Below are 26,850 nucleotides of genomic sequence, written 5' to 3'. Positions count from 1 at the left end.
CATTTAACATTTTAAGGTATGTAGATAAGATGGCAATTTATGTATACAACCTGATTGTTTCCTAGTTACAATCTTTGCAGGCCAAAATGTAGCTGGGGGTGAAGCAGAAGTCAAAAGTCACTATACACAGAACTGTATTTCTGCTTTTCATTGTAGTGAGACTAATCAAGGGCTATGCTACTTTGTGCTCGCAGTTTTTCTGCCTCTTTCTGTTTACATCCATGATTATACAAGCAAAGACTGCCTTGCTTGCATATTGGGCACCATGGCTCAAAGAGCAAGTAATAAGTACGTGGATTTCATCAGATATAACACAGACACCATGCACAGTAAATTTACAGGAGTATCAGGTTAATCATATGCATCTATTAGGAAGGCAGTAATCATCAGTCTCCGAATGCTGGATAGTCAGCATGACAAATGAGCTTTACAAAGTAATTCTTAACTTACCTACAATTCCACCACACCTTCCCCCTTCGAAGTCCAGCAGTGCTTCTTCTGATTTGACCTTTCCTCCTCAGCTAGTCTGTGTGGTGCTGGTTTAACTCTGAAGGAATCAGCATCAGCTTTAGGTGGAGGATGGACATCACACAGTGAGTAGTGTTTGGCCCTACGTCTTCAAGGGGAGCAGAAGTGCTCTGCTGTCTGTGTATACAAATGGAAACTATGCTTATTAAATGCATGACTGTATGTTGTATTTATGTAAAGTTACTTTCTAAAGTTTTTATGTTGGAAGTGCCCTTGTTCCTGTTAAAAAGCCTTACATTTGGTGATTAAGCCTTCCAAAGGGAGAACAGGAGGAATACTGGAGGAGAGGAAGAAAAGTGACAATAACCAAATGAACAGCATTCCTCTGATGTCAGTACAACACACACATAAGTAACCATGCTCGGCTGACAAGTGTCATTTATCCAGATGAGATTTCTTCCCTGACAAAACTCCCCTCCACAGCTCAGTTTCCTGCTGGTATGGTCCACTGCCACACAGCACTGAATAAATGTCTGATTTATCCTCTCTCAGAAGTCAAATGCATTAGTGTGATTTAAAACAGGACTTGCTATGTGCAAAAGCAAGCACGGTGACATGTTAGCCAAGCCACCATGACTTTGTTTTGGTTTGAGAGGGATGTTTTTTTTGTTTATTAGTTTGTTTGTTTTTAAGAAACAGCATATGTAGTTCTGGACTATTATCATGAAGCCTTAATCAGACACAGTTTTACTCTCAAAAAAGATCTGTACTTCAGTAGTGGGTAACCATATTTGTTCTCCTGAATACATATGTAAGATGCAGGCAAATAAGATTACACAACTGCCTATTAATCAAATTTTGCTGAATTTTGTATAATAATATTTTCTATGAACAATATTTTTTATGTAGTTCCAGAATCACAGTGTTGATTCATTACTCTGCAGTCAACACATTACTTCAGTAATACATGAAACAGTGGTCCAGCACTATAAATTATGGACATTTTTCCACCTGACCGGCTCAAAGATGTGATATGAATGTCTATACTAACTGGATCCTGCATATTTACTTATGGATGCACCTTTCCATGTTGGAACAAGGAAGGGGAAGTGACAAGCAGGTGATGAACAAAGTTAATCAGATACCAATTCACACACATAAGTAACCTTGCTTTCTTCAATAGTGGCATTTGACCCAGTGGTATCTTGCTGTCATATGGCAGCGTGTGCACAGATGTTGAGAAGTTTGATGCATGTTCCAGGGTTTGTAGACCCATCTTCCATACCATAGCTTTCTCCTGTGACTTCAGAAAACTGTCTAGGTTACTGTAAACTTCGGTGTTGGTCTGGGAAAAATGGGATAAAAGCAGTTTCCTGCTGTACAGAGCCGTGGTAAGGTCTGATATGCAGCAACGCCCAGCGAGTACAGTGTGGCAGCAGTGGTAGAGCTTGAAGTGGGTGGAAAAGAGCCATGCATGAACTTCACTCCCAGATAATGTATAGAGCATTAGTCACCCTCCTTTTCCCCAGTCCTGCATCTGTCATGGTTTCCTTGGGCACCCCAGGCTCCTGTATAGATTCGAGCAGCTGCAACAATTTTTCATCACCTGTGTCAGTGAGAAGGTTGTGCCCTCCCACTGTGTCCTGTGGTGAGGGACAGGCATTGTACAGTAATGGGGTGAGTGTGCCATCTGGCCCATAAAAGTCAGCATTGGAGTTTTACAAAATACCATTATTTTTAAATACAATTACATTCATCAAAACAACTGTTTGGGTCCCTGGATGCTTAGGAGTACAACCAAAACTGCTAAAATGACCTCCAAAAGCATTATCTGACCCACTTAGGATAAACATCCTTCTTGTTGTTTTACACTAATTCTGCTGGCAGTTCTGGGGAGAGGAGGCCAAGCTAGCATGACTGTTGCTCCATTCTGCTCAGGGCATTTCCTAGAGGAATGGGCTGTTGAGGGAAAACAAGAATGATGGGGAAAGCAAGTCAAAGCTTTCCTTGAAAGTGTTTTGACCAAGGCATTTGAAATACAGTGAGCTGTGTTGTTTTGTTTTGATGCTACCGCTTGTTTACTATGTTGCTTCCAATTTTTGCACTGACCAAGGAGAGAAGGAACAAGAGGGAAGCTGGAGTGGGAGAGGGAGCTGGATTATTTACCACCCAACCAATCTTTTATTTCCTTTCTTAATGATTGTATGTTTATTACACTGCCTGAGGCTCAGTACAAAGTCTTTTGGACCAGTGATGAATTAATCAAATTAAATACTGTGACCTCTTTTCTTTTTTTGAGTGTTACAAGCCTCCCAGCACCCTGCCTAATTTCTGCCTCTTACTTTGCTCTCTGTCCAACAGTCAAGTTGTTCTTCCTTTGCAACTTGGCGGCTTCCAGCTATTTATCTTCACTCTTTCTGGCCAATGCCAGAATGTCTTGTTTGAAGTTTTTATTTAGACCACTGCTGGTGTATGGAATTGTGCAGATTCCACGTTGGGTGTGCAGCAGCTTCACATCACACACAATTGGCTTCTGCTGGGCTCTTGGCAATAAAGAATCATGGCCGGATTCTCGTCTCAGCCCAGCATAAATCAAGAGTCTCCCCACTGAAACTGGTTAGGTTGTCTTCTTGAGTGAATTTTGTGTCAAGGCGAAAAGAGAGTGTGAGGCTGGGAAGTCCCATCTGGGGCTTCAGCAGGAACCCGTCAATGTCCTTGTGGCTGTGCTCTACTTGCTTGATTTGGTATTTGTAGAGATTTTCTTAGGTTGAATGAAAATGGTGGGTTAAGATTTTGACAGTGCACATTCTAGATATTTAAGTGACAGTTTAAGAAGAGTTAGAAGGAAAAGTGCGTACCATAGCACTGGACTATACACAATAAAATTTCTTGCCTGAAGGCACTGAAAATCTAGTTACAAGGTAAGACATTTTCTCAGATGCATGGAGCAAGTAAAGCAACGTCTGTGTCTTTAGTATTAACCTGCCAGTCAATGTGACCCAAAGCTGGGCACAGAAGAAGCTGAGCTCAAGCTGTATGCTGGTGAGTGGGATCATAATACACTCAGGACAACCTGCATTCCATCAGACCCAACTTCAAAAGAGAGAGTTGGGGTCTATAACCTCCAGAGCATGATCTTAGGCAGTTTCTCCATTCCCACTGCCTACTGAGAGTTTTATATTAATGTATCACAGCAAAAGAAAACAGAGAGAGCATTAACTCAGCTGCATTAGTCTGCCTGATTGCAATAATGGTGCTGAGTAACAAAAGAAGTAAAACCACCCTGTTTTAAAGTTTCACCAAGAAGGAAGTTAGAATAATTCCCCTATAGATGAAAAGCTGAGGGGAGGGGTGGGAAAGGAAACCTTTGACTGTCCATGGAGGAGTTCTTACACAACCTCAAAGACTTGAAAAGGCCTAAGGAGTCATAATAGGAATCGTTAGTGATTTGTCATTGAAAACATGCAGCTGGACATGGATCCCTGTAGGCTTTTGCAGCAGCACTGAGTCTGACCAAACTTTCACATGGGGAGGTACTGATTTCAGGAGGCTTCAGGAGTTAACTGTCAAGCAAGGGCAGGACTAGATACCTCAGAGGGATTTGATAATGAGCTATCAAGCCGTAGGTCACTGGTTGAAATTTAATCTGCAAGAACAGTGACAGAAAATCAAATCAAAGTGCTGATGTCAGAGTGATGCTGGAGCAGCAGGAAAAGTGATGCTGGAGCATTATGCAGCATACACAGGCAGCTTAAATAAACTGGGAGCACACTGTGAAAAACTTGTCTGGTTGATCCAAATAGCAAGATAGAGCTCAGCCAGTTTGTACTATATCTATCAATAACTCACTTTTTTTAGTTCAATTGTTTGTGAATGACAACACCATATCTCATCACAGAATCTGACCCGAACCCATCATTATGCAACACTAGAGACAGAGTTGTGGAGACATCTAGGTAGGGTTTGCTTAGTAGTGTTGTGGACTGTGAATCAGCAGCGTACCACAAAGCAGAGTGGTTTGCAGCTCTGGTGGTGGAGATTTTTGCTACTAGGTCCCACATCAAGGCCAGCAGTGATGGCTTTCTCATTACTGGGCTCCTTGGCAGTCTCCCCAAGATGACTTGGTGGTTTCACCATAGCTTTCTCAGGGCTGGGGAGAACCCACATTACTAAGACTACAAACCTGTTTCTTATGATTTTCACAGTTGCCAGAGGGAAGATTGGTTGACAAAAGGGACAAGAGCATGAGATGCCCTCAGCAATCGTACTGCATATGGGTGCCAGCATATTGATGCTCCTCACTCCATTGACATATTCATTTTCCTTTTGAGTGATTTTTAGCAGCAACTCAGTGGTCCTACCCCTGCTCCCAAGCAGCCGGGCTGAGGATACGGAGTCTCTCCAGATGGCACAGAGCTGCTGTTTCAGCTCTCTGTCTTTGGCCTTCCTCACCTCCAGTGTAGGCAGGGAAGGGAGCAATAGTCAGCATTGTTTTCTGTGCCAACTATGATTAGTTGGCATAAAGAGCACTTAAGAAAGTTGACACAGTCTCTGAGTTGCTTAGTTTGCTTAAAAAAGAAAAAATCCGTGGACCACTCCAGGTTCTCTTTGCTGCCTGAACTCTAGTTTGTACCAGTAAAACCTTGGGCTTATCCCAGAACTGGGACAGGGTCAGTTGCAGAATGTTTGTCATTCTGATGTTTATTTATTTGCTGTTTAAAAAAAAAAAAAATCAACTCTGGGAGAGCAACAAGTTAAAAAAGCAGTTAAATACCAGATTCATGCACATTTCCTGTTTTGCTTCTTAACAAAACCTCAAAACCACTTTGAACAAGTTTCCCACCTCAGCCGAGGGTGGAGTTGTGTACACCCCACACGTGGCCTCCAGAAGTGCACTCAAGGACAATAGCACATCTCCTTTGGCATGGTGGGGCCAAATTTACTGCTAGCAGGGCAGTCAATACGTGTGCCTGTGCACGACTGCCCAAAAGAGCTTCTGACTCAGCCAAGCACACTGGAAAACGTTAATTTTTCTATTTCCAACAGAACAGACTGAATGGTAGAGATGTGGCAGGGCAGAAACTGAAGGCATTTGATAAAGGGGTACCTATCCAAGATGCTAGGCAGATATTGGCTGTTTTCTGTATGCTGGATGATCTGTTGTAATTTCATTGATTTGATTTGGTGAGACAACATCTTGGTAAATAAGAAGGGCAAAGAAATCTATTGCACTGAAATTAATGGCTGTTGCCTGATCTCCTCTTAAATTAATTCATTGCAATCTGAAGCAATGCATGTGTTTTGCAAACCCAGCATTCTTTGGCTCCTACAGCGCATCATGACATTACTTTAGGCGGTAAGGAAGATCTTATTTGTGATATAGTGTGCTGTGGTAGATAGAAAAGCAGCTAGATGCTTGGGAACTCTGGATGGAGCTATGGCATTTGGGTGTGTAATTCTAAGTAACAATAAGCAGTGCTTAAACATTTCCTCCCACACTAAAAGCATACCCATTAAAAGTTTAGCCAAGTCAGCTGTGCAACTGCTTGCATAAAAGGACTAACTGCTAAAACACTAATAGGAGCCACTGTTGTCTTAAAAAGGGGGTAGAACAGGATGCATTAACCCAAATTCTCCTTCTCTACTTCTAGTCAGTGGAGAGTCTCGGTGAGATCAAAGAAATCCCTAGCAGGTAAAAATGATAATAAATCAGGCTCAAGCCTAGGTTCAGGACTCCTGAGTCTGTTTCTCAGCTCTGTTTCTGAGATGCTGCATAGTTTGAAGAAGTCAGTAGATGTGATTTAGACCATCTACTAGTCAACTTAAGTTCCCATGAAAACAAACCGGATGTGTCTAAGTCCATTTCATCTGAAGAATCTGCATCCCCAACAGACTGAGTATGTATATAAATCTAGACATTGTGTTTTGGATTTAAGAGTAACTTATACACATAAGCATATGGCTTTGCATGTGTTCAGTGATTGACAACTCCTAGGTGTCCATCATGACTCACAAGTGGGTGAGGAGGTTCTAATACCTCCCAAAGTGTTGAAAAGGGCCCACTTCATTATGTTGTGGCCTGACTGAACACACCGCTTTTAGGTGACATTGAACTAGCATGGAACATCTCAGTAAGAGGAATTTGGGACAGGCTTATACTGGTTTTGTGGACCAAACCAGAGAATCTATGCCTCTGGACTGCTTGTTGCAAGGCTGGCTTGTGTTCACACAGTTGAGAGCTGGGATCATCTGGAGCAGGCAGATCGATCCATGCTGCACAGTATTTGATCCTGATGTCCACTGGGCAATATCTCCCTGTAGTCCTAGAGTAAAATTATAGTTATTTCTGATTTGTTTTGTTTTGTTTTCCTAATACAAATGTCAAAATAGAGGTTTTTATGCAGCCATCTTCTTCCTGTGAGCTCTGGGAGTGACAGAAGGGATACTGTGGTTTTGGGACTTCTGACTAGCATCATAATATTACATGAAGTGAAGAGGCAAAGTTGAGTTGTGCATGTCCACACCACGCCTGGAGAAGATCCTGGAGAATGCTGTCATCTTGTTCATGCCCAGCTTTCCTCTTGGATGGAATGAACGGCTCCCTAATGGCCAACTGACAGGTAGAGAGTGCTGAGGACGTGGATACCAAGATACAGGACAGGGACAAGTCAGTCTGGCAGTGTAAGAATACTCGGGGACTACTAAGCGCCAGCTAAGCCTAGGGCATGAGGGAAGGTCTGTTCTCTGGCCTAATTCAACTCATGCTGTTTATCTGACAGAGCTCTAAAATAAAAGATTTACAAGCAAAAGACCTCCTCTTCCACTGGGCTGAAACCTTTCCTCTTCTCTTGCTTCTCAGTCTTACACTTTTGATTGTTGAGCAGTTGACTTTCAGGAAGAGGAGGCAATGCCTCCACTCCGAACTACCAGTATCTTGGTATAGTCTGAGCAAGTGGAAATGCTGGATCGCACCCCCTTGGACTAGACAACCTAGATCTCTTAGTTTTCTATTTTCTGGATAAGTGCTCAAACCATTCATATCTTATGCTTCCTTCTCTCACTTATCCCACAGCAAAGGTGCTTGGCCTTCAGAGGAGAATTTGCATTTTGATTCCCATGTAAGTAGGATTGCACACTGTTGAGCCTTGAATTAAGCACTTAGCCAGCCACACTCCTGAGGATAATATTTCCTAGTGCCTACACCTGGGTGGCTGCATGCAACCACACTAAATCATCCCACAAAGGACTCATAGGTCACCATTCAGTTGGTGGAGAAACATTTGAGCATGACTTGGGTGCCACTTCAGAGGCATCCGTCTCTGCATTGCTCGTGTAGTTTGCGTAGGCACCTGCCTTAAGTGATCTGAATCATTTTGCTGAAGCCAAGCACCTACATTTTTTAGATGTTGCAACAAATAAATTGGGTGTCTAAAGCAGGCATTCTCAATCTAGCCTTCAGGGTCTCCACATTTACTGACAGATATAATGATATAATAGTCCTTGCCCAACTCAAATTGCTGTTGCAAGATTTTAATTAATTAATACTGGCAAGGCTTTGAAATGTTGGAAGTGAAATGAGGTCTATAAACTAAGTGTATTGTTATGACTTGATGGCACATTATACTTCACTTTCACACCATACCTGAGCACAGAGCAGGGCAGATGCATCTTCTGATTCATCATGAATCATGAAGAAGCCTATTTGAATTGTTGATATAATTGATATATTTACACTGGTTAAAATGTTCCAGGGAAGAGATGTTACTTCTCACTCCAAGACTGCTGGCCAAAGTGCTGGCAGATCCCCCTTTTTTTTTTTAGTTTCTAAGTGTTACCCCATCCATACTGGAGTTTTCAGTCACCCAGCACTAAGTGTTCAAGCAAGATGTATGAGAAGGTAGCTGGAGATGTGAGAGTCCTACTAAGATTTACAGAAGACCTGATTACTCCCCCGTGACAGTGTTGGCTAGCACAAGTACTCATCCTGAGCAGTGCAGTCCCCTAAAAAACTTTTGGTCTCCCATTTCTCTAGTATGATTGATGTTAATTATAGCCATGCAGTTTCAAAGATGGGCAAGACCTCCAAGTGACACTGGTATTCCCAAAGTCCTTCTGGTTCTTAGCATCAGATTAGCACACAGAACTCCTTCGAGTAAGTCCCTTGGTAGCTAACATTGTTTCATCAAATTACAAAGTAGCCCATTAGGTTCCTAGTCAGGTTTAATTTTCTCTGTATGTAAATTCTTAATGAAGAATGCTATAAGCTTACTTGCTAAGCACTTTGCCTCCGCTGCTGTGTGAAACACAGGCCAATGCCGCAAGGTAAAGACAGGAGAGAAGGGCACCCACTAAACAGTGTAAGTCCAGGTGATAACACTAAACATCTAAGGGATGACACTATTCAGATAGACACCAGAAAGAGATGACCTCAGGAGAATGTATCTGGATGCCATGCAGATAGCTGGTGTAGTTCTGTCAACAGGTCTCCTGCCTGAGGAGCAGCTCTTTGCATGGGGATATAATGGTACTGCCAGCTTCTGTTGCTCTTGACAGTGTGCAGGAGGGCTATTGGCATTGCTACTCAGCCCTCATGCCTTGTCTGATACAGTGCAGTACACTAAATTGAACTGAATGAACTGTTCTTTAGTACTGACCCCTCCACAGAAGAATATTCATTTTTACAACCCATTACTAAAATCAAGATAATCCTGTCTGTTATTATCATTCTTATGTCTTACCATAGAACCACAGAATCATATAATGTCCTGAGTTGGAAGGGACCCACAAGGATCACCAAGTCCATCTCCTGTCCCTGCACAGGACAACCCACAGTTCACACCATGTGTCCGAGGACGTTGTCCAGTCTTGTCAGTTGTCAGTTCTTGAACACTGTCAGGCTTGGGGCGGTGACACCTCCCTGGGGCACCTGTTCCAGTGTCCAGCACCCTCTGGGTGAAGAACCTTTTTCTCATGTCAAATCTGACCCTGCCCTGGCGCATCTTCCTGCCATTCCCTCGGGTTCTGTTGTTAGTCACCAGAGAGAAGAGCTCAGTCCTGCCTCTCCTCTGTAGCCACCATGGTGTAGCTGTAGCTGTAGCCACCACGAGCTCTCCCCTCAGTCTCTTACAGGCTGAACAAACCAAGTGACACTAGCGGCTCCTCATACAGCTTCCCCTCCAAACGCTTTACTAGCTTCATGGCCCTCTTATGTCCTGTCAAAGATGTGATTTACATTTGCCCCCCCTGGGTAATTCCTAATTCAGGACATAAGAGATGCCCTGAAGGTCAAGTAAAATTTTACTTACATGAACTGTCCAGCAGTCAAAAGACTTTCATGTAGACTGTCCACTTTGAGTCAAGTTCAGACAGAAGTGAGTGTCATGAGAATGTGTCTCTCAATAAGACCTGACAAGCCAGTAGATTTTGTGCTCTCATTACATATGCTGTTAGGTATTAAATATTCTAATTGATTTGTATGTCATGCTTTTCAGCAGTAAATCCCAGACTGGTTTTACGAGAGAGGTCACTATCTTTACCCTCATTTCACGGGCAAATAAACCAAGGTGCAGGGAGGTCTAATGCCAGAAGGTCGGTGTCAGAGCGAGAGACAGCTAATTGCAACAGACTTAAATACATCACTGTGCATGAGTGTCAGTAATTCTTATTGCAGCATCAACCTCAAAGTTATGCAGAGATACCAAAGACAGAAATAGAGCAGCACTGACCTCTTCTCTACAGATAGGGATGTGGTCTCCAGAGATTTTTCCCCCAAGAATTTATAAATGACATAAAGAAGAGCAGGTGCCATTTCTCCACCTGGGTGACTATGCCCAGAGGCAACAGAAGTCATTTTTAGGATATAGTTCCCCTCCTATTTACATCAAGCTAGTAGCAGTGCTTATTTTAACACAGTTGCCAGGCGACTTTATTTTTAGGTCCTGTCAGCATAGCATCATTTTGTAATTCTTGCCTTGGTTAAAACAAGTAAAGACAGGGAATGTGGAATTCACTGGAAAAATTATTGCTGCCTCAGAAATATAAATTGATAGCCTAAGAAAGCAGTGATCTTCTCTTTCTCATAACGAGAAATGCTCTAGATCTATAAAGCATCCCTAATATTTTACTTTAAGAGACCAAATCACAAGTCAGGTTACATTTCAGTAGGAACTAAATAGATTTTTCAGCTCTTAAGGGGTTCCTTAGAGAATCTTATTTCATCTAAATAACGTTGCTCTCTTGATGACTACCACATTCCTATAGGAAAATTTGCCAGTGGGGCATAATCTTGGTTTAAATTGTCCTAGAAAATAATACATTATTGAAAAGGAAAAAAATTAATAAAAGAAAAGGAGGAAGAAGATGCAGTCTGTGAATTTCACACAAATAAGAAAAATCCAGTTGCCATGAAGACTGATCAGCCACATGTATTTCTGTAAGCATGTGTCAACTTGATGTACTGCACTTCTGTGTTTTATTCAATTACCATGTATCAGAAGAACGTAATTGCTGTACTGCATCTACCTCATCTGGTATCCCATCCAAAGAATGTGGGAGAGAAGGCCTGCAGAAGACGAAAACAGCACAATGTATCTGTGGAAGGCTTCTCTTCCTCCTTCCCCTGATTAACAGTTTGGCTTTTGTCCTTGTGAATCACTTTTTATATCTCTTTCTTTTCTCTCACAGCGTAATAGTAAATACTCTTATCACCTGCACTTCAGAAACGTCTGAGGTTTTTTTCGTCTTCATAATACTTTTGATAAATCCTGCCACAGGAAGTGAAAGTTGAAATGTGACCAGTCTATCAGGAACAAAAACATTAAGGATGGGAGCGCTCACGGAAACCAGCTCCAGAGCAATAGCAATGATTCCTAGTATATGAGGCTCAGTGGAGAGAAACTGTGGGCAGAGCTAAAATTTCAATGAGGACACATCCTAATTTATACTAGCTAGGATCTGGAGAAAGATACCTTTACATTACCTAAACGTCTTCTGCCCTGGGTGTTGCCCAAGAAGATGAAGTTTGCAAAGAAAATTCATTTATTCACTAATAGAGAGCTGCCTCTAAGGAGGGGACAGATAGTTGCATAGTGGTGTGCTGAAATCCAACACACATTCTGGGGACCAGAAGACTGTGAGTAGCATTAGGACAGGTACCCAGAATTGCTCTAAATGTAGTTTATTGTTTCCCAAATTTGTCTTATTCTAATGAGTATTATAAAATATACCTTAAAAACAAGTTTAAAGAAATAGATTTTCTGGACTGACTGCTAGAAAATCCAGAACTGTTTAACAATGTGCAACCTGTGTCTTTTTTCAGCAATAAGTGATATTTTTCAGGCTGTGGAATGACATTGTTTCATCCCTTGGGTTTCCATGTGCTTTTTTTATTTGTTGGCAGGGCTGTTTTATTGCACAATGTTGATATATTTATTTTGACTTCTAATTTGCAGTCTTATAATAGGCCTTTGGTGCCCAGGAGAAGTCAAAGCAATGAAAAGATTCTTCTCTGAGAAACAATATTCCATTTTTAATCATAACATCCTGCCGGATTTCAAATAATTTCTTAAAACTCTAACATGAATGTATCTGTGGATCGCCTACTAAAGACAGCTATTAAGGAACTTTTGATAGTTAAGGAGGCCTGAAGAAATCGTGTTGGACGATCATTTGATAGCAATATTCTCACGATAATTATGAAGGACCAAATCTTTATCTTCTCAAATTTCACCATTTAATGTATGTAGATCAAGACCCCATTCCTTTAGCCATAATACAATTGATACTAACAGGTTTGAACAAATAGACTAATAGCTCACAATCCACCTCACTTCATTTTCACTTGTCAGTGGAAATACACTACTCACTTTCAGTGTGCATTTATACTCCAAAACACTACCTAGCCTCTGCTGAACTAAAAACTAGGGGATGTCTACATGTAACAGCACCATTTTTCATGAGAATTTTTTGATGTCACAAAAAACAATGTGTACCCACAGAGCTTTACATAACCTAATAAATGACCAGTTGACACTGTGCCTCTAATTGTCCTCAACTGGAAGCAAAAATGCTGCCTGTGAGTCAAAGCTGATTAACGCTATTGGTTGATGAATTTTAATTTTTAAAAAAAAAGAGCCAAGGGGGAGCCATAACAGCTCTAAACTTTCACAAGGACTGCCTCTGCTTTAGGGGAATTTTGATTTTTCCTGCTGTTTTGTTTGTTTTAAAAAAATCATGATGTCTAACCTTCAGGAACGTACCTCATCATCCAACCCACAAACTGTTGGCAAAATAATAAACCTACACAGAATGTACTGTTAGATTTGTTTGAGGTTTTTTGGTTTTTTTTTTTTTTTTTTTTTACTTCTTCCTTTCAGAGGTATAAATCACAGCTTTTTGCTTTTGCAAATTAAAGTATAGGCTTTGCACTGGATAGTTGGCACCGTTTCTTCTGGCCAAATGTTCCATGCTGCTTCCAAAGAAACTGCGGACACTGAGTCGGCTGTAGTTTGTCTTTGAACTCATTTGCAAAACCTCAGTCTTTATAGGCCTCCAAGAAAAAATATACAGAGTTTATTTATTAAGTTGCAGTTTAACTCTTTTTTTCTGCAGAATTGTTGATGGTAATTCTGTTTGGGTTCATCAGGTTTTTTATTTGTCTGACTGAATTCTTGCTGTTTACTTCTTCTGGTTTACATGAATGGCATCATCCTGTCATATAGGTCCAAAAAAACTATATATTTATGATTATTGTACACAGGCTGAAAAGAATCCTGAATCGAAAACAGTTCTCTTGCTAGTTAGTTGCAAGAGTAAGTTTCAAATAAACCATAGGCAATTATTATTGAGTAAATATACTTTCCATTATATTTCCAGAAGTCTCCTTAGCTACATTTGCCTTCATGTCTTTGTAACATAGCAGACAAACATTGCTGTTGTTGCAGCTTTTGCTGCTAAGTTGTTTATAATGTATTTCTGAATAGTATGGAAATAAGAATGCACTATGGACTCTCTCCTTAAAGGAGTTACTGGTTTTGTCTGTCAAATACGGTTTAAAGTTTTGATCAGCTGAATGTTCAGCAAGGAATATATTAAAATTTTTGGTGTATAAAACATCGCAGGTCTTGTGTTAATTTTAGACTTTTCCCTCTAGCATCCTTGTACTGCTTTCTTCCACAATGCTTCCTCTCCATTGATGTAATGCCATCTTTGGTACTCTAACAAAGGGCTATATAAATGTTTGGAACCCAGAACAGATGTTTTGGGGCAGCTTTCATTCCGTTTGCCAAGTTCAGGCATAAAACAAGATCCTGACCACTTGTGGTTACTGTAGATTGGATGATTTTTTCAAAGTAAGAGTAAGCGTTCTGGGTCCAATGACTTCCTGTCTTCTGGCATCCTATCACATCTTCTTTACTATACCATAATGTTTCTCAAGTTTGCTTTTGTTTCACTCTCATAATTGGCTTTGTATATCCACTGACTGATCTGATTTTCCTATCGAGACAGGGCTGTTCACTCCAGATTTTCACTAGTGTAACTGAGAGGAAAATTTGGTCCGTATGCTCTGTAATAAGATATATCATCACTGTCAATATTTTTCTTCTTCCCATCACTCCCCAGCCATATGGCAACTTCACAGGAAACAACTGAACTGCATATGTTCTAAGTAGGACTTCTTCATTCCCTACAAAATCGAGGTTAGTTTTAATACCATTCAGATTTAAAAATGGAGGAAGTCCTTAATCCTTTAGCATAGAATTTTCATCTACCTTTAGCCACCCAAAGTTAGAAAACCAGTAGAAAGCTTTTATATGAGCTCCTCCTGTAGCCAGTAGAGGGAGGAAGCAACTTTGGGAGGGTGAATCATCACATTCTAAAATAAGAGTTGGGGGAAATTTTATTGTCATGAGTGTGAGTACAAATCTCTTCAATATCCACTGGTCTTAATGGTGTTATCTGCAGACCTGAAGGCAACATTTGTGCTGGTGGATTAAATGGGGACAGGAAATTATTTTCCTGAGCTGTTGTTAATCATTCTGGCCTGTGACTGGTAAGCTCTCTCCAAATAACACCTGAGCATGACTCAGTGGGCGTCATGAGCCAGGGACAATTTTCAGCCAGCAAGACACAGGTAAGATTACCTTGTTTTGGGCAGGAAATTTAGTCCTAGCAATAGAAGCCTTTCCACCTTCTTGCTTTTAGAGTCGATTTATTGGTGTAGATACATCCAAAGATATGTGAAGAAAACAGTACAAGAGAATGAAAGATGAACTTGAGTTTTTAATTTGTGTTGTCTGAAACAGAGACTTGGGTGCAAGTAGCAACCCAAGAGACAAGAGGCACTGTTAGTGAGACTTTTCTTATTATGCAAATTTTAAAGTCACTGCCCATACTGGAGGTAGAGAGTGACTAACAGTGACTGTGGAAGACAGTAATTACAAAGAAAGTCTTCCAGAACCTGCTATAACTAAATGACTTTCTGAAACCTATCACACAACAGATCCCCCTCGAAGCCATCATTAGAAGCTGATCTCCCAGGAAAATGCCCCATATCACAAAAGTGTTTCTGTAAAGTTTCCGAGCTCTACCTGCTGGATCTTAAGACTTGTGACAATTTTGCCTTAGAAACACTGGCTATTCACCACAAAGTACCCAGATTCAGCAACAAGTAGCGCAAAATGTTTCAGCTAATTTCAACCACCGTTATGGAGCCCAGGGACCATTGGATAAATTCAGATGAATAACCCTATTTCTAAGTTTTTTCCAGGGAGTGTGTGGGTGTTGCAGACATTTAACTGCCAGGCTATTCATTTTTCTGCACTAATAGTTTCCATACCAGCTGACTGACCAGTCTCCCTGATGTGTCGCATCAATTTTCTTATTAAATACAAAAATAATGAATGTTAGGAATGAGCCTAGAAAGCTTCTCATCTCCCACATTGGGTCTTGGTGCCAAGTGTCTGGCTGGCATCGTCTCCAATATTCTGCAAACAACATCTGCATGAGCATGTCAGTTGTGTAACTCATAAACGTAACATGAGTGACTGCCGTGATTTGCTAAGCAGCACCAGTTAGAGCTGTTTTGCAAGAGGGAGGCTTTGCAGCATGTGGGAGAGACAGTCATGCCATGCCTTCCACAGGAAAGAGAAGGGGTACCATGAGCAGGAGAACATCATTTTCAGGAATGATGCTGGGAAGATTTCCCTCTTCCCCTCCAGGATTCCTCTGTTTCCAGATGTGATTAATGATGCATCCCCGCTGAAATGATCACACATGTGATGAGCTCAGAAAAATTAGTGCTTTGGAGGCACTGAGCTACCCCAGTAGCTGCCTTGGAGGTTGACTTGGAGGAGGACAGTGTGCCAGAGAGATGGGGAAGTTTGGGAGCGTGAATATAAGACCACAATCTCTGATGGACAGCACATCTTGCTGATGTTCTGCACAGCCTCTGACAGTAGCATCTCTACTGGTGAAAAGAAAAAGAGGTCCAAGGTGCTTCTCCTTCACCCCATAAAACTCATAATGATGCTGTACAGGAAAGTAGCGCAGGCAGCAGACTGGAGCCCTGTGACTCAAGTGATGTTCACTCACCGAGAACATTATGTCACTGCCTAGGAGGAAAAACTTGGATGTCAGAGCTGAAAAGACAGTTGCATTTTACTTCCTTCCCTCTTATGACAAGTATATTATATATATTCTATCAGCCATTTCAGCAGAAGATAGACCCACTTTTCCTGTCCTTTGCATCAGTTTATTGCAGCTGATTTCAGCTGTTTATTTTAGATCAACATATGATGGTTCACTTTTGTAAAAAGGCTGAATTTTGTCATTTCTCACTTCCTTAAGTCTATTTTTTCAAAACCGCATAAAATTATCGTCAGAACCAAGGCATGTCAGTAAACTGCTTCTAGAGAGGTACTAGGAACATCCTTGGTGGTTGTGTTAGCCTTGGGCTAAAGATTGGCTCTTGTTCAATATCTGAAACTTTCCAAATAAAACAGATGACAATGTGTAAATAACTAAACCGCACATGTGACAATGACAGTGAAATATAATGTGCCGGGTCAAATTTTAGTTGGGTTAAGTCAGGCATTTAGAGTAATCCTTCTTTACCCCATTTAAATGTCACATAGGTAAGTCATGACAGCTCGCTCACTTCCAGGAAAAGCTTGCATTATCCTCAAGGATGAATTCAGGACCTCAGGAAGCTACCAAGCCAAATGAAAAACAGAGAAAAAAAGCAATGAGTTAGCGGCTTAAGCCATATGCCTCAGATCAGTCTAGCCATAATTTCAAATGCCACCAGGATCATTACAAAGCTAATGCAGATCTATTGAGTACTTGGCCGTTTACTACAGGCAGAACAAGTCCTTTGAGTTAAATCCTAAGAAATCAGATCCTTTGGGGTTTTAATGGCTATTAAAAATCACAGGATATTTTCATAAGGGGACGAGTTCATTAATCTTATTCCCTTAAACAAATTAGCCCTTTCCTCCTACAAATACACTTTCAGTTCCTTATTGTAAAAGGAAGGTGGGAGAGGAAGAGAGAATGAAACCCTCTGGTGATGTGCTGTATCTTGCAAGAGCTGTACTGCTGCTTTTACTGCAACTCAAAGGCAAGGTGAGTGTTTTGCAATGAAAACCCCAGGATGCTGTTTCGAGACTTTCTGTACCAGTGGCTGGGCTACCACGCTTGGGTGCTCACTCTGCATTTACGATTAAGCACCAGTCACCTCTTGCAGATTTGATTTGCTGCATGTCCCAGGCACCTGGTAACCTGCTCCAGCAAGGGTGTCTGCCATGGGAAGGTTGAGCTGACCTGGCCTTCAGCACTTGTGGCTGCCTTGCAAAAACAACCTGCTGTCAAGTTTATGAGCACAGTGAACAGAGCACTGCAGAGATACAGGGAAGACTTGTAAGTGCAAACACTTGAACGCGTATGCAACAGTTTTTGTTATCATAATTAGCCTGTTATCATAGAATCATGAAATCACAGAGTAGTTTGGGTTGGAATGGACCTCCAAAGCTCCCCCAGTGCCAGCCCTGCCGTGAGCAGGGACATCTTCACCAGCTCAGGTTGCTCAGAGCCCTGTCCAGCCTGGCCTGGGATGTCTCCAGGGATGGTTCATCCACCATGTCTCTGGCCAAACTTGGACAGGCTCTCACCACTCTCAGGGCAACAATTTCTTCCTCATGTCCAGCCTGAATCTCCCTCCTTCAGTTTAAAACCATCACCCCTTGTCCTATCACAACAAGCCCTGCTCAAAAGTCTGTCCCCATCTTTCTCACAGGCCCCTTTTAAGTCCAGAAAGGTGCAATAAAGGCTCTCCAGACCCTTCTCTTCTCCAGCTGAACACCCCACCTCTCTCAGCCTGTCCTCCCAGCAGAGCTGTTTCAGACTTGGATCATTCCTGTGGCTCCTCTGACCCCCCTCCAGCAGGTCCATGTGGGTCCTGTGCTGCGGACCCCGGAGTTGAGTGCGGCACTCCAGGTGGTCAGGGATGAAAACCCTCTGTAATCTAATTATGAAACAAAAGAGAGAAGGTAAAGGTGGATGCAAGAGCAATGAGACTGTCTTGGTCAGTGTCTGATGTAACTGAAAGGGTTTGTAGGTACTACAGAAAAGGAAGAGTTAGAAGGCAAACAGGGCAACAAGTGTGTGAGTGATTAGAGGAAACTGCACTGGAGTATAAAAAAAAACATGGAAGATAGTACAGAAGTGTTTAATTTGAGAACCATATGGAAAACCAGTGGAAAATGCTGTGACGGGTTAACCACAGAGAGCAGCCACCATTTACATAGAGAATTCAGGATGTTACTCTACTGATGGAATGCAGAAGGATCTCCACTTTGAAGAAAAGGGCTGTGATTCAGCTCCAGACTCAGGACCTAAATGTGGCCGAAGGGATTAAAGAGCTAGCCAAGATGATAATGAAGGTATGACTGTGATCACCACAGTGAAGATGCTCCATTTCTCAAAGATTATAGATCAAGACTAAGTGCCTGTTAGCATGTATTCACACACAAATCACTTGGCTTGATAAAAAGATATTGAGTGAAATGTGATTCCTGTCCTTAAAAGATGAGCATCTCTGTATTATGATTTATTGGTGTTCTGTATTTCCATCTGCCGTGGGGAGACCTTCAGCATTTCCAACATCAGTGACTCAGTGCTGCTGATGCTGGAAAGTGGGCACTGGTCCAGCCTGGATTTCTTCAACATCCTTCTATGAAACACTGGCAAGATTCAAAGATGCTAAATGGCTTTCCCAAACCTGTGTTATATCTAGCAATAGGAGCCAGATTTCCTACTTCACTACTCTTTAGCAATCAGCTGATAGCATTCTCACGGCTTTGTTTTAATGATCTGTTATTTTGAAACTAGATGATGCTGGAAAATTGTCAGAATACTTGAAAACAACCCGTGAAGTTATATTTAGTGGATCATACAAGTTTAAATCCATTTTCTATTTTAGCTTTTTATTGAGACAGTTCACCCCAGTAAGGAAAAGTGATAGTTGCCTTTTCCCTTTCAGCTTACTCTAGCAATGAGAAACACAGTGTTTGAACTCTTAGTTCAGAATAACTGCCTGAACAAATAATAAAACAGAAGAACAGACTTATCTGTAAGATAAAGACCTTGGAGTATTTTGTGAAGAACATTTGAAAGATCAGAACACTACAGGTTTCTCATAATCACTGGGAATTGAAAAAGAAATAGAATTAGCTGGAAATCTGGCTGAATGAAAACAATTTCTAAGAAAAAAAAAATCCTAAATTTATTCTCTTTCCAGTGTTATATTAAGCCAAAAATTCTGCTAGTGCTGAACAAGTAATTTATACTAGTGCAAATCCAGAGATTTCTAACAAGAATAAAGGAGGGCTTTTATGTTTCAAGTACCATTACCACTAAAAGGCTTCAGAGTATTTCCATTTTTAATGACTTCAACTGTATGCCAAGTAACAAGGGATAAGTTGGAACTATCTTGCATGGGTTATGAAATGTCAAAGCCTGATAACACATACAACACATGGTGCCTACATGGCTCAAAAGCCTAAGGCAGCAGTCCTTTATTCCAGAGATTTCAGACCAAATCCCATCCACCTTGATACTGAAAATTGTAAGGTAATGGATTTTCAGCCTGAAATGAGTTGGTTTGCAGTTAAGATCCTCTTGGAGATATGACCAAAGATTTGAATCAACGTGACAGTTACCTGTCTTTACAGAGGCAGACCAGCTGACTGGTTAAGATTAGATAACTTTTAGGTGACTGGAATCTGAGAGTAATCCGACCCTCCCTTACCTCTTTCCTCATCTTCTGCACTAGGCTCCATCCATCTTTGCGACAGCACTATTGCACTTACCCAGCAGAAATACTTTATAAGCTCGGTTAGCAGAGAAATGCAGGGGGAGCTTCCACTGTTCCTAAAAGACTATTCTTTCAGGAAAAGATCTTGAATCATCTTTTAGAGTTTGATCTTCTTCTCATTGAGCCACCATCTTAGCAATGAATTGCCACTGACTTGTATGTTTACTTTCACTTACCTAGAGAAACGCGCACTGGGTTTGGACTTCTGATGGGGTGACTCCCAAGGGTGCTTCTGCCTGAAGGCAATAAGAGTGTTCAGGACTAGGTTTATTCATGATAATGTGGGATGAGAGCTTTGAATCATGTTTTTTACTTGGGCATTCACATTAACTGCACCTGCTTTGCAGGGTGCCCTCAGCAAACTAGTGCTTTTTAGACAGATATGAAGTCAATAACTCTGTCTCTAGGGAAGTGGCAGACTGTCTGGGTGACACATGAATGAGGAAAAGACATTGTGTTGTAGCAGAAACCAGACAGTTAGAGAGCAAAGTATTGTGTTAGCCTCATGCTTCGACATGTCATAGACAGCAAATTATCTGGAACTTTGTGATTCAGCTACTGCTTGTTGAGCACACATGTGGAAAACTAAATTTTAAAGAATTAGGAGATATGAATGGAGACTTTCTAGCGGAGAAATATGACCTGTCTTGTTGTCCCTTCATGGGAGAGGTGATCAAGGAATATTTAGTTGCTGGAGTGGGAGGAGAAAATACTTCTGTTGGAGGATCAGACCTGTCTGCTTTTGATCCAGCATGCTTACACAGCTGGACTTGCATGATCTCTGCAGCTTCCTGAGTGAATTGCAGCCTTGTACTCTCTTTAGAGCCATCTATTACTTCCCACTGTGTATGTACCTACCTAAAAATCCATAGCCGGTCTCGCATCGAATCAATGCTCACAGTCAACTTGTATCTAAACAAATTGAATAAAGCTAAGAGCTCTGAAGATCCTCTTATTTATCCCATGACAAGCAGAGAGACTCCCAGTTCTTCTGCTCCTGACACCTTTGTCAATAAAATCTGCAGATTGTACAATATAAAGTTGTTTTATAATTCATCTCCTTGACAATAACAGAACCTTTGAGCAGGAATGCTTTATGTGGTTATCACAAGAACAGTGCTCAAGCAGAAGCTGTATCAGCAAAGTGCAAAAATAAAATTTTGTTCCTCTTGAAGAGTCACATTTCAAGTAATTTTTTGATCTAATGAAAAAGATCAGATTTGATTTTAAAGAAGAATTTATATTTGGCTGGCAATCAGATCATAAGTAAGAGTCATAGAACTTATTAGATCATATATTCCATTCTCTTTCCACTACAGGATCATTTTTCAGATCTGAGGTCTAATTTCATTATTTTAAAAGGACAAAACATCAGACTTATGGAAAGAAACGTAGCTGCTTCAGTATTCATCCTCTGAAGAATGTTTTTTAGGCATTATCCCCAGAACTAACTGCTGTCAAAATAAACTGCAAGTGGAAATTATGACAACTGGATATCTATTTCATTGATTTGAAGGTGATACCAGCTCCCTCACCTGCCCTGATTTCTGTCCATGGCTGTTCATGAGCACACAGTAGAACATGCTTTAAAAGTCGTGCCTCAAATCTTTAATATATATATCATTTATTCTAAATCTACAGTTGCAGCTAAAGTTGTTTCAGTCTGTTATGTAAACACTGTGCTAGCTTTTTAAATAAAAGGTGAAGTTTTCAAAGCCAAGCAGAGCACTTAAGCATGAAGTTTCGTTCTTTTCAGTGGAAAGTTACATGTCAAAATTCTGGACCTAAGATTTAGGTGGGTGGACTATATGTTCTAATAGTGATTTCAGGTAATTTAGTCTAAAAGAAGAAACACAAAATTGAATTTTAAACCCATTCTTAGTATTTTATCATTTTATAATAAATTTATAAAAAATCAATTAATCATTTTGTTTCTAATCTGAACTTTAATTCCTACCTTTAATATTATCAAGACAAAATTACATCTGAAAGAGCTGTTTTCTAGACAATTCTAGAACAAGATAATTCGACAGAGACCTCTATCTCCAGTTTATTACTTGGCTAAAGAACCAGGAAAATGACAAAATGCTGGGGAATGAATGGAACTGACACTGATATAGTGGCATAATAGTTTTCACCTCAGTAATGTTTAGCCAAGGACACTCTGAGGTTTTGCCAACAGCAAGCTAACAAGAGATGTAGTGTTTTCTTATTTTACAGATGTGTGAGGAAGGTTCAGAAGTGTTGACTGACTTGACTATGTCTTATGACTAGTTGAAAAAGATAGGAAAAAAATCTATTAGCTTCCAATTTTTCTTTTTTGTTGTTGTTGGTTTGGTTTGGTTTTTGCTTTTGCTTTTGTTTTTTTGTTTTGTGTTGTTTTAGTGCTTGATAGCTGTGTTGGTGGAGGAGATGCAATTCATAGATTATTGGAAGCCTGTCAGTGCAGCAAAGCCATGTGCACGTGGTATAAAATATGGAACAGAGGCACTGCATACTTGTGGGTTTTGTATTTCGGTGGGACCAGCCTGTGTTTCAAATGTGCCATTATCCTTCATAAGGAAGTTTCTCTCTATTCTTGAATCAGCTCATATTGTCATTGCGCTCATCAACCAACTCAGAAGGATATGCAGACAGCTGCAAAGAATCTAATTAACATTTGGCTACAAAAGAAGAAATTACAATCTACTATACTGTTTAATCTGTCAGACAAGGTCTGGGTTAGAAATTGATTCAGTATTTCTCTGTAGCTTCTCTGTTTTAATGTAATAGAATCATATTTAGAGGAGGAGAAAACCTATTAATTTATCTTGTCCATCTAGCATTGCTGCTACTTTTACCCTTTGGATGACCTTAGGAAAAACCCTTCCTCTTCATGTTTGTCTCCATCAAACACCTGAAGATTGTTATCATCTCTACTTTTAGTCATCACTTACTTGGTCTTAAGTAATTAATTTAATGTTTCCCTGCAAATCAAAACTTACGTCATTCTTTCTATGTTTTTTCTCCTTAAACACCTTACAGTGTCCCAATATGATCTCCTGCAGCGTATGCTCTTATCATTCAGAAGAAGTACCTGTATCCAATATTAAAATCTATCTACTATTTAAAATCACTATTAGTAGAAGGAATCATTCAAATTCTCTTTTTTTTTTTTTTTTTTTTTTAGTAGAAGAGAATAATAAGTAATTGTATTTCTGTGTGATAACTGCATAGAAGAGAGGGCAAAAAGATTATGAAGCACAGTAGAGGCAGAGTAGTTTGAAAGAGTAGCTTTTTTAGATTAATCTGAATGCTCAGAGGCTTTTTTTTTCTGAACAAATAACAAACAAATTGTTTGGATCAGAGATAACGATTGTGTTGACAGCAGACATATGAATTATACTGTTTTTACAAACTGGCGAGAATCAAATTGGAGCTATTGATCTGTATTTCTGTAGGAACCTACTAAACAGAAAGCTTTGAGGGCTTTGCCATTAGCAGCATGGGTCATTTTACCAACTAGGAAAGGCAACATGCTCTGTTTGTGTCGTACACACTTCATTGCTGGTGCAACAGAAGATGCCTAGTCTTCAAAAAATGTCAAGAGCCCTTCTGTAGCGATGGGAATAATCCTTTTCAGATATAATTAAAAGCCTTTCCTCTTCCCTCAACAGGCACACACACGAAGTAACTCTTTTGAGCAATACATTGTCAGGCTGGAAAAAATCTAAGTTAACTTTTTAACTTCATTAGCTTTGCATCTTCTGCGTAGAGGAGACTGAACACAGACTGAAAGGAGTGGGAGGTGAAAATAAGTCCTCAGGTCTCAAATCGATTAGTGCTTTTGGAAGTGCATAGAAAGAAAAACAGATCCTGCTTAAGGAGGGCAATTTCGGGCCTTCCCTCTCTAGAGCCTGTATTGGAAGTTCTCATTAGTGACCTGTCTCCTTGGGAACCTGAGCTGGTGAAAGACAGCAAAGAGCTTATTTGTTATCTAGTTGCTGGTGGGACTGGTACCATCAGCAACCTGATCTACTGGGAGCATGTAATTGCAACCAGTGGGCACTAGGAGAGGGCAGAAAGTGTGAAGAGAAATACCTTAGGCTAGTGGGTTTTTTTTCTTTTTTTTTCTTTTTTTTTTTTTAGCATATGATTCATGAAATTCATTTGTTATTACAGGAAGGATGGTTTTATCAGCTGAAACATACTGCTTTCTTGTTTGCTTTGATACTATCAGACTTATGTAGAGGGATCACATTTCAATATGACATCCAGGGACTGATGGTAGATAAGGGGAAAGTATTTGTACCTTCGTAATCAGTTTCCCCCATATGTAGAGTAACATTTCCTTTATCAGGGAATGGAAAATGATGAAGTCATCTGATTTCAAAACTTGCAAATGTATCCCATTTGCCTTCAAGTCACTAGGAGAAGGAAGGACAGAATATATTAACCTTAATCAAACTTTAGATCAGATTATTTAATCTCTGTTCTTCCCTCCTGTACTACTTTTACCTAGGAATGCTGCAAGGTGAACCAAAGCACTGTTTTTTTCATGCATGGATTATTCATATTAATTTTTACTATTTCTTCAGGTTAAGTGGAGATTATAAGAAAAACAGGCTACAACTATAAAATCTCCTCATATATTGAGTAAAATCTTTAAGAACTTTATCCACTTAGACAAAATAGAGTTAAGTCGCAATTATTTGGTTTTTTATTATGAGAAAAAGAAAGAGAAAAACACAAATCTTCAGTCTTGTTAAATGAACTTCAGTGAGACAGCAACAACCTACTGTAGTTATATTCATAGTTCTCTGCTGTTGTCAACAGAGTTGTGTTGCCAGAACAGTCAGCAAAATACAGAGCAGCACTTATCCATTCCCCAGCTGTTTTTTCTACATTTCTGAAGCTGGGAGACTATGTTCTCTTTCCATCTGAGCTCAGACATGGAAAAGACAACTTTGACCACTGTTGCTTGGTGAGAATGATAGTTGTAGCAGAGTTGTCAGTGTAAGAATTTGCTGAAGCTCAGCACAGATCTAACCATAACTGAAAACAATTCTAAATCTGCGTTAAAGAAGGGATATGGAAAGCTTTTTATAATTGCTGTGTTCACATATATTATTTAGATGTTGTGGGTTAAAACTGTCAGATTCTTGCTCATTAGATTATCACTGGTGACAGGGTGTAACAGTGGTAAATGGAGTCTGTGTAGTAGGCAGACTTGAGCATACAGACCTTGATGCAATAAAGTTCTTTGCCCTAGAGTGACATATAGTATGAAATGGTCTTAAATTAGGAATTAAATAGATTTCAAACCTTTTTAAACCATAAAAGAGATATAATGAGGATATAATGTGGGTCGGATTTGGTCAAATAGCTGACAGAGATAGCCAAAACACTGTTTGTGGTGGTGTCAGATACCAGGAGAGAGATCTCAATAGCCACAAACAATTTTGTATTCAGAACTGGATGAAGCTTGTATAAGACCACATTTCCACACATTATATTCCAAATTGTTTTTAAAAAGTAAGCAGCCTTTAAGTATAGTGTGCTGCAGAACTCCATTAGAATGCCTTTTTAGCAAGGTTATGAATTTTCAGTAATTGCTGTGGTAATCCATATTTAGCATCTGCAGGATTACTTTTAATCAGCTTTGAGGATATGATTTGGCACCGTTCATTTTATGCTTCTGCATTTAACCAGTTAGGCTGAAAAAAATGCCATCGTTTTGCTGACTTAATTTAAAGCCAATAACAGTAAACCAGTAAGGGTAAGAAGGAGGAAGGAGATTTGGTTACCAGCAAAAGATGAGGAAAATGGCCATGTGCTGCTTTAAAAAAAACCCCACTAATTGGATCAATAATTGTGGTAATAAAACAAGACTTTGTTCTGCAGTAGCACTTTTCCTCCATAACTCTTTGAGGCTCTTGTGCCTTACGAGTCAAGAGTGACATGCATTCTTCATATTTCCACATATTCTTTTTTTTTCTGTGGTTCTTAAATACATCTCCTCTCTGCATGTGTGGTAGATATTATTTCATTGCTGCAGCCTTCATCCTAGATACCTTACTGTTTCACATCATCTACTAGGACCAAGTCAGTACATTACTTTTGCTCATGGGGTGACTGATGCTTTTATCAGAGATACTTTCTCCAAAAGATATGGGTTGTTTTTTGCCTAGACAATGGGTATACAGATGCTGCTTTGCAATCATATTGTTTCCAGCCAAGCGATTATTACCTTGTGCCTTTCCACTGTGGGTTTTACTGTGTTTCCTGAAAGGTGGAATGGTGTTAATGTTAATATCTTCCTGTATAGACTTGGTCACAGCTTGTCCAGGTCGCTATCAGAGAATATATATATTAATAATTACTATTGATCAAGTACCTGGTGTTTATTTCAGTGTTTGGTTTCTGGTTTTGTGTCCACACTGTGACTTGCACTTACCCTTAATGTTATTTATGAGAAGGCATCAAGCTGAGCATCTGGTGCTGAGACTGTCCTCAGGGAACCTGGGTCTGAGGTTTACAGATTGAAGAGGTTTTTAGGATCATCTGTGGTGACCTGCTGCAAAGCACAAACCAAACCCACCACCTAGATACTCCAGCACAGGTTAGAATCATAGGATCACAGAACCATTTTGGTTGGAAGAGACCCTCAGGATCATCAAGTCCAACCGTAACCTAACTCTAGCACTAAACCATGTCCCTGAAAACCCCATCAAAATGCCTTTTAAACCCCTCCAGGGATGGTGACTCCACCACTGCCCTGGGCAGCCTGTTCCAATGCCTGACAACCCTTTCCATAAAGGTTTTTTTTTCCTAATGTCCAATCTAAACCTCCCCTGATGCCACCTGGGGCCATTTCCTCTTGTCCTATAGAGTGACTCATGTTTACTATTTAAATGAACCTTCTTAGCTTGATATTGAATGGGAGGAGGTAGTCTGGCAAGGTATAAAAGTGGAGGGTTTACCCTTCTTCTAAGAAATCTGCACTGTTAGAAATTTGCCTCTTATTGCAG

The 26,850-nt window shown here is 40.3% G+C and overlaps 1 protein-coding gene across 14 annotated transcripts in view; it reads left to right on the top strand.

The window, feature by feature from the left end:
- SETBP1 (SET binding protein 1) overlaps nucleotides 1-26,850 on the top strand; it is a 266,895-nt gene that overhangs the window by 189,255 nt on the left and 50,790 nt on the right. For 2 of the 14 annotated variants that reach the window (XM_065046918.1, XM_065046921.1), the window contains one exon: nucleotides 522-26,843. The exons of the other annotated variants lie outside the window; for them this stretch is intronic. In XM_065046918.1, the coding sequence (XP_064902990.1) occupies nucleotides 522-601 (80 nt within the window). In that variant the 3' untranslated portion in view covers nucleotides 602-26,843. Of the gene's footprint in view, nucleotides 1-521; nucleotides 26,844-26,850 lie in introns of those variants that run through there. 14 annotated transcript variants of the gene reach the window in all.

Source organism: Columba livia, chromosome Z (genome assembly GCF_036013475.1).
Source record: "Columba livia isolate bColLiv1 breed racing homer chromosome Z, bColLiv1.pat.W.v2, whole genome shotgun sequence".
In the NCBI taxonomy this organism is placed as follows: domain Eukaryota; kingdom Metazoa; phylum Chordata; class Aves; order Columbiformes; family Columbidae; genus Columba; species Columba livia.
This window is presented reverse-complemented; position numbering and strand designations above follow the sequence as displayed.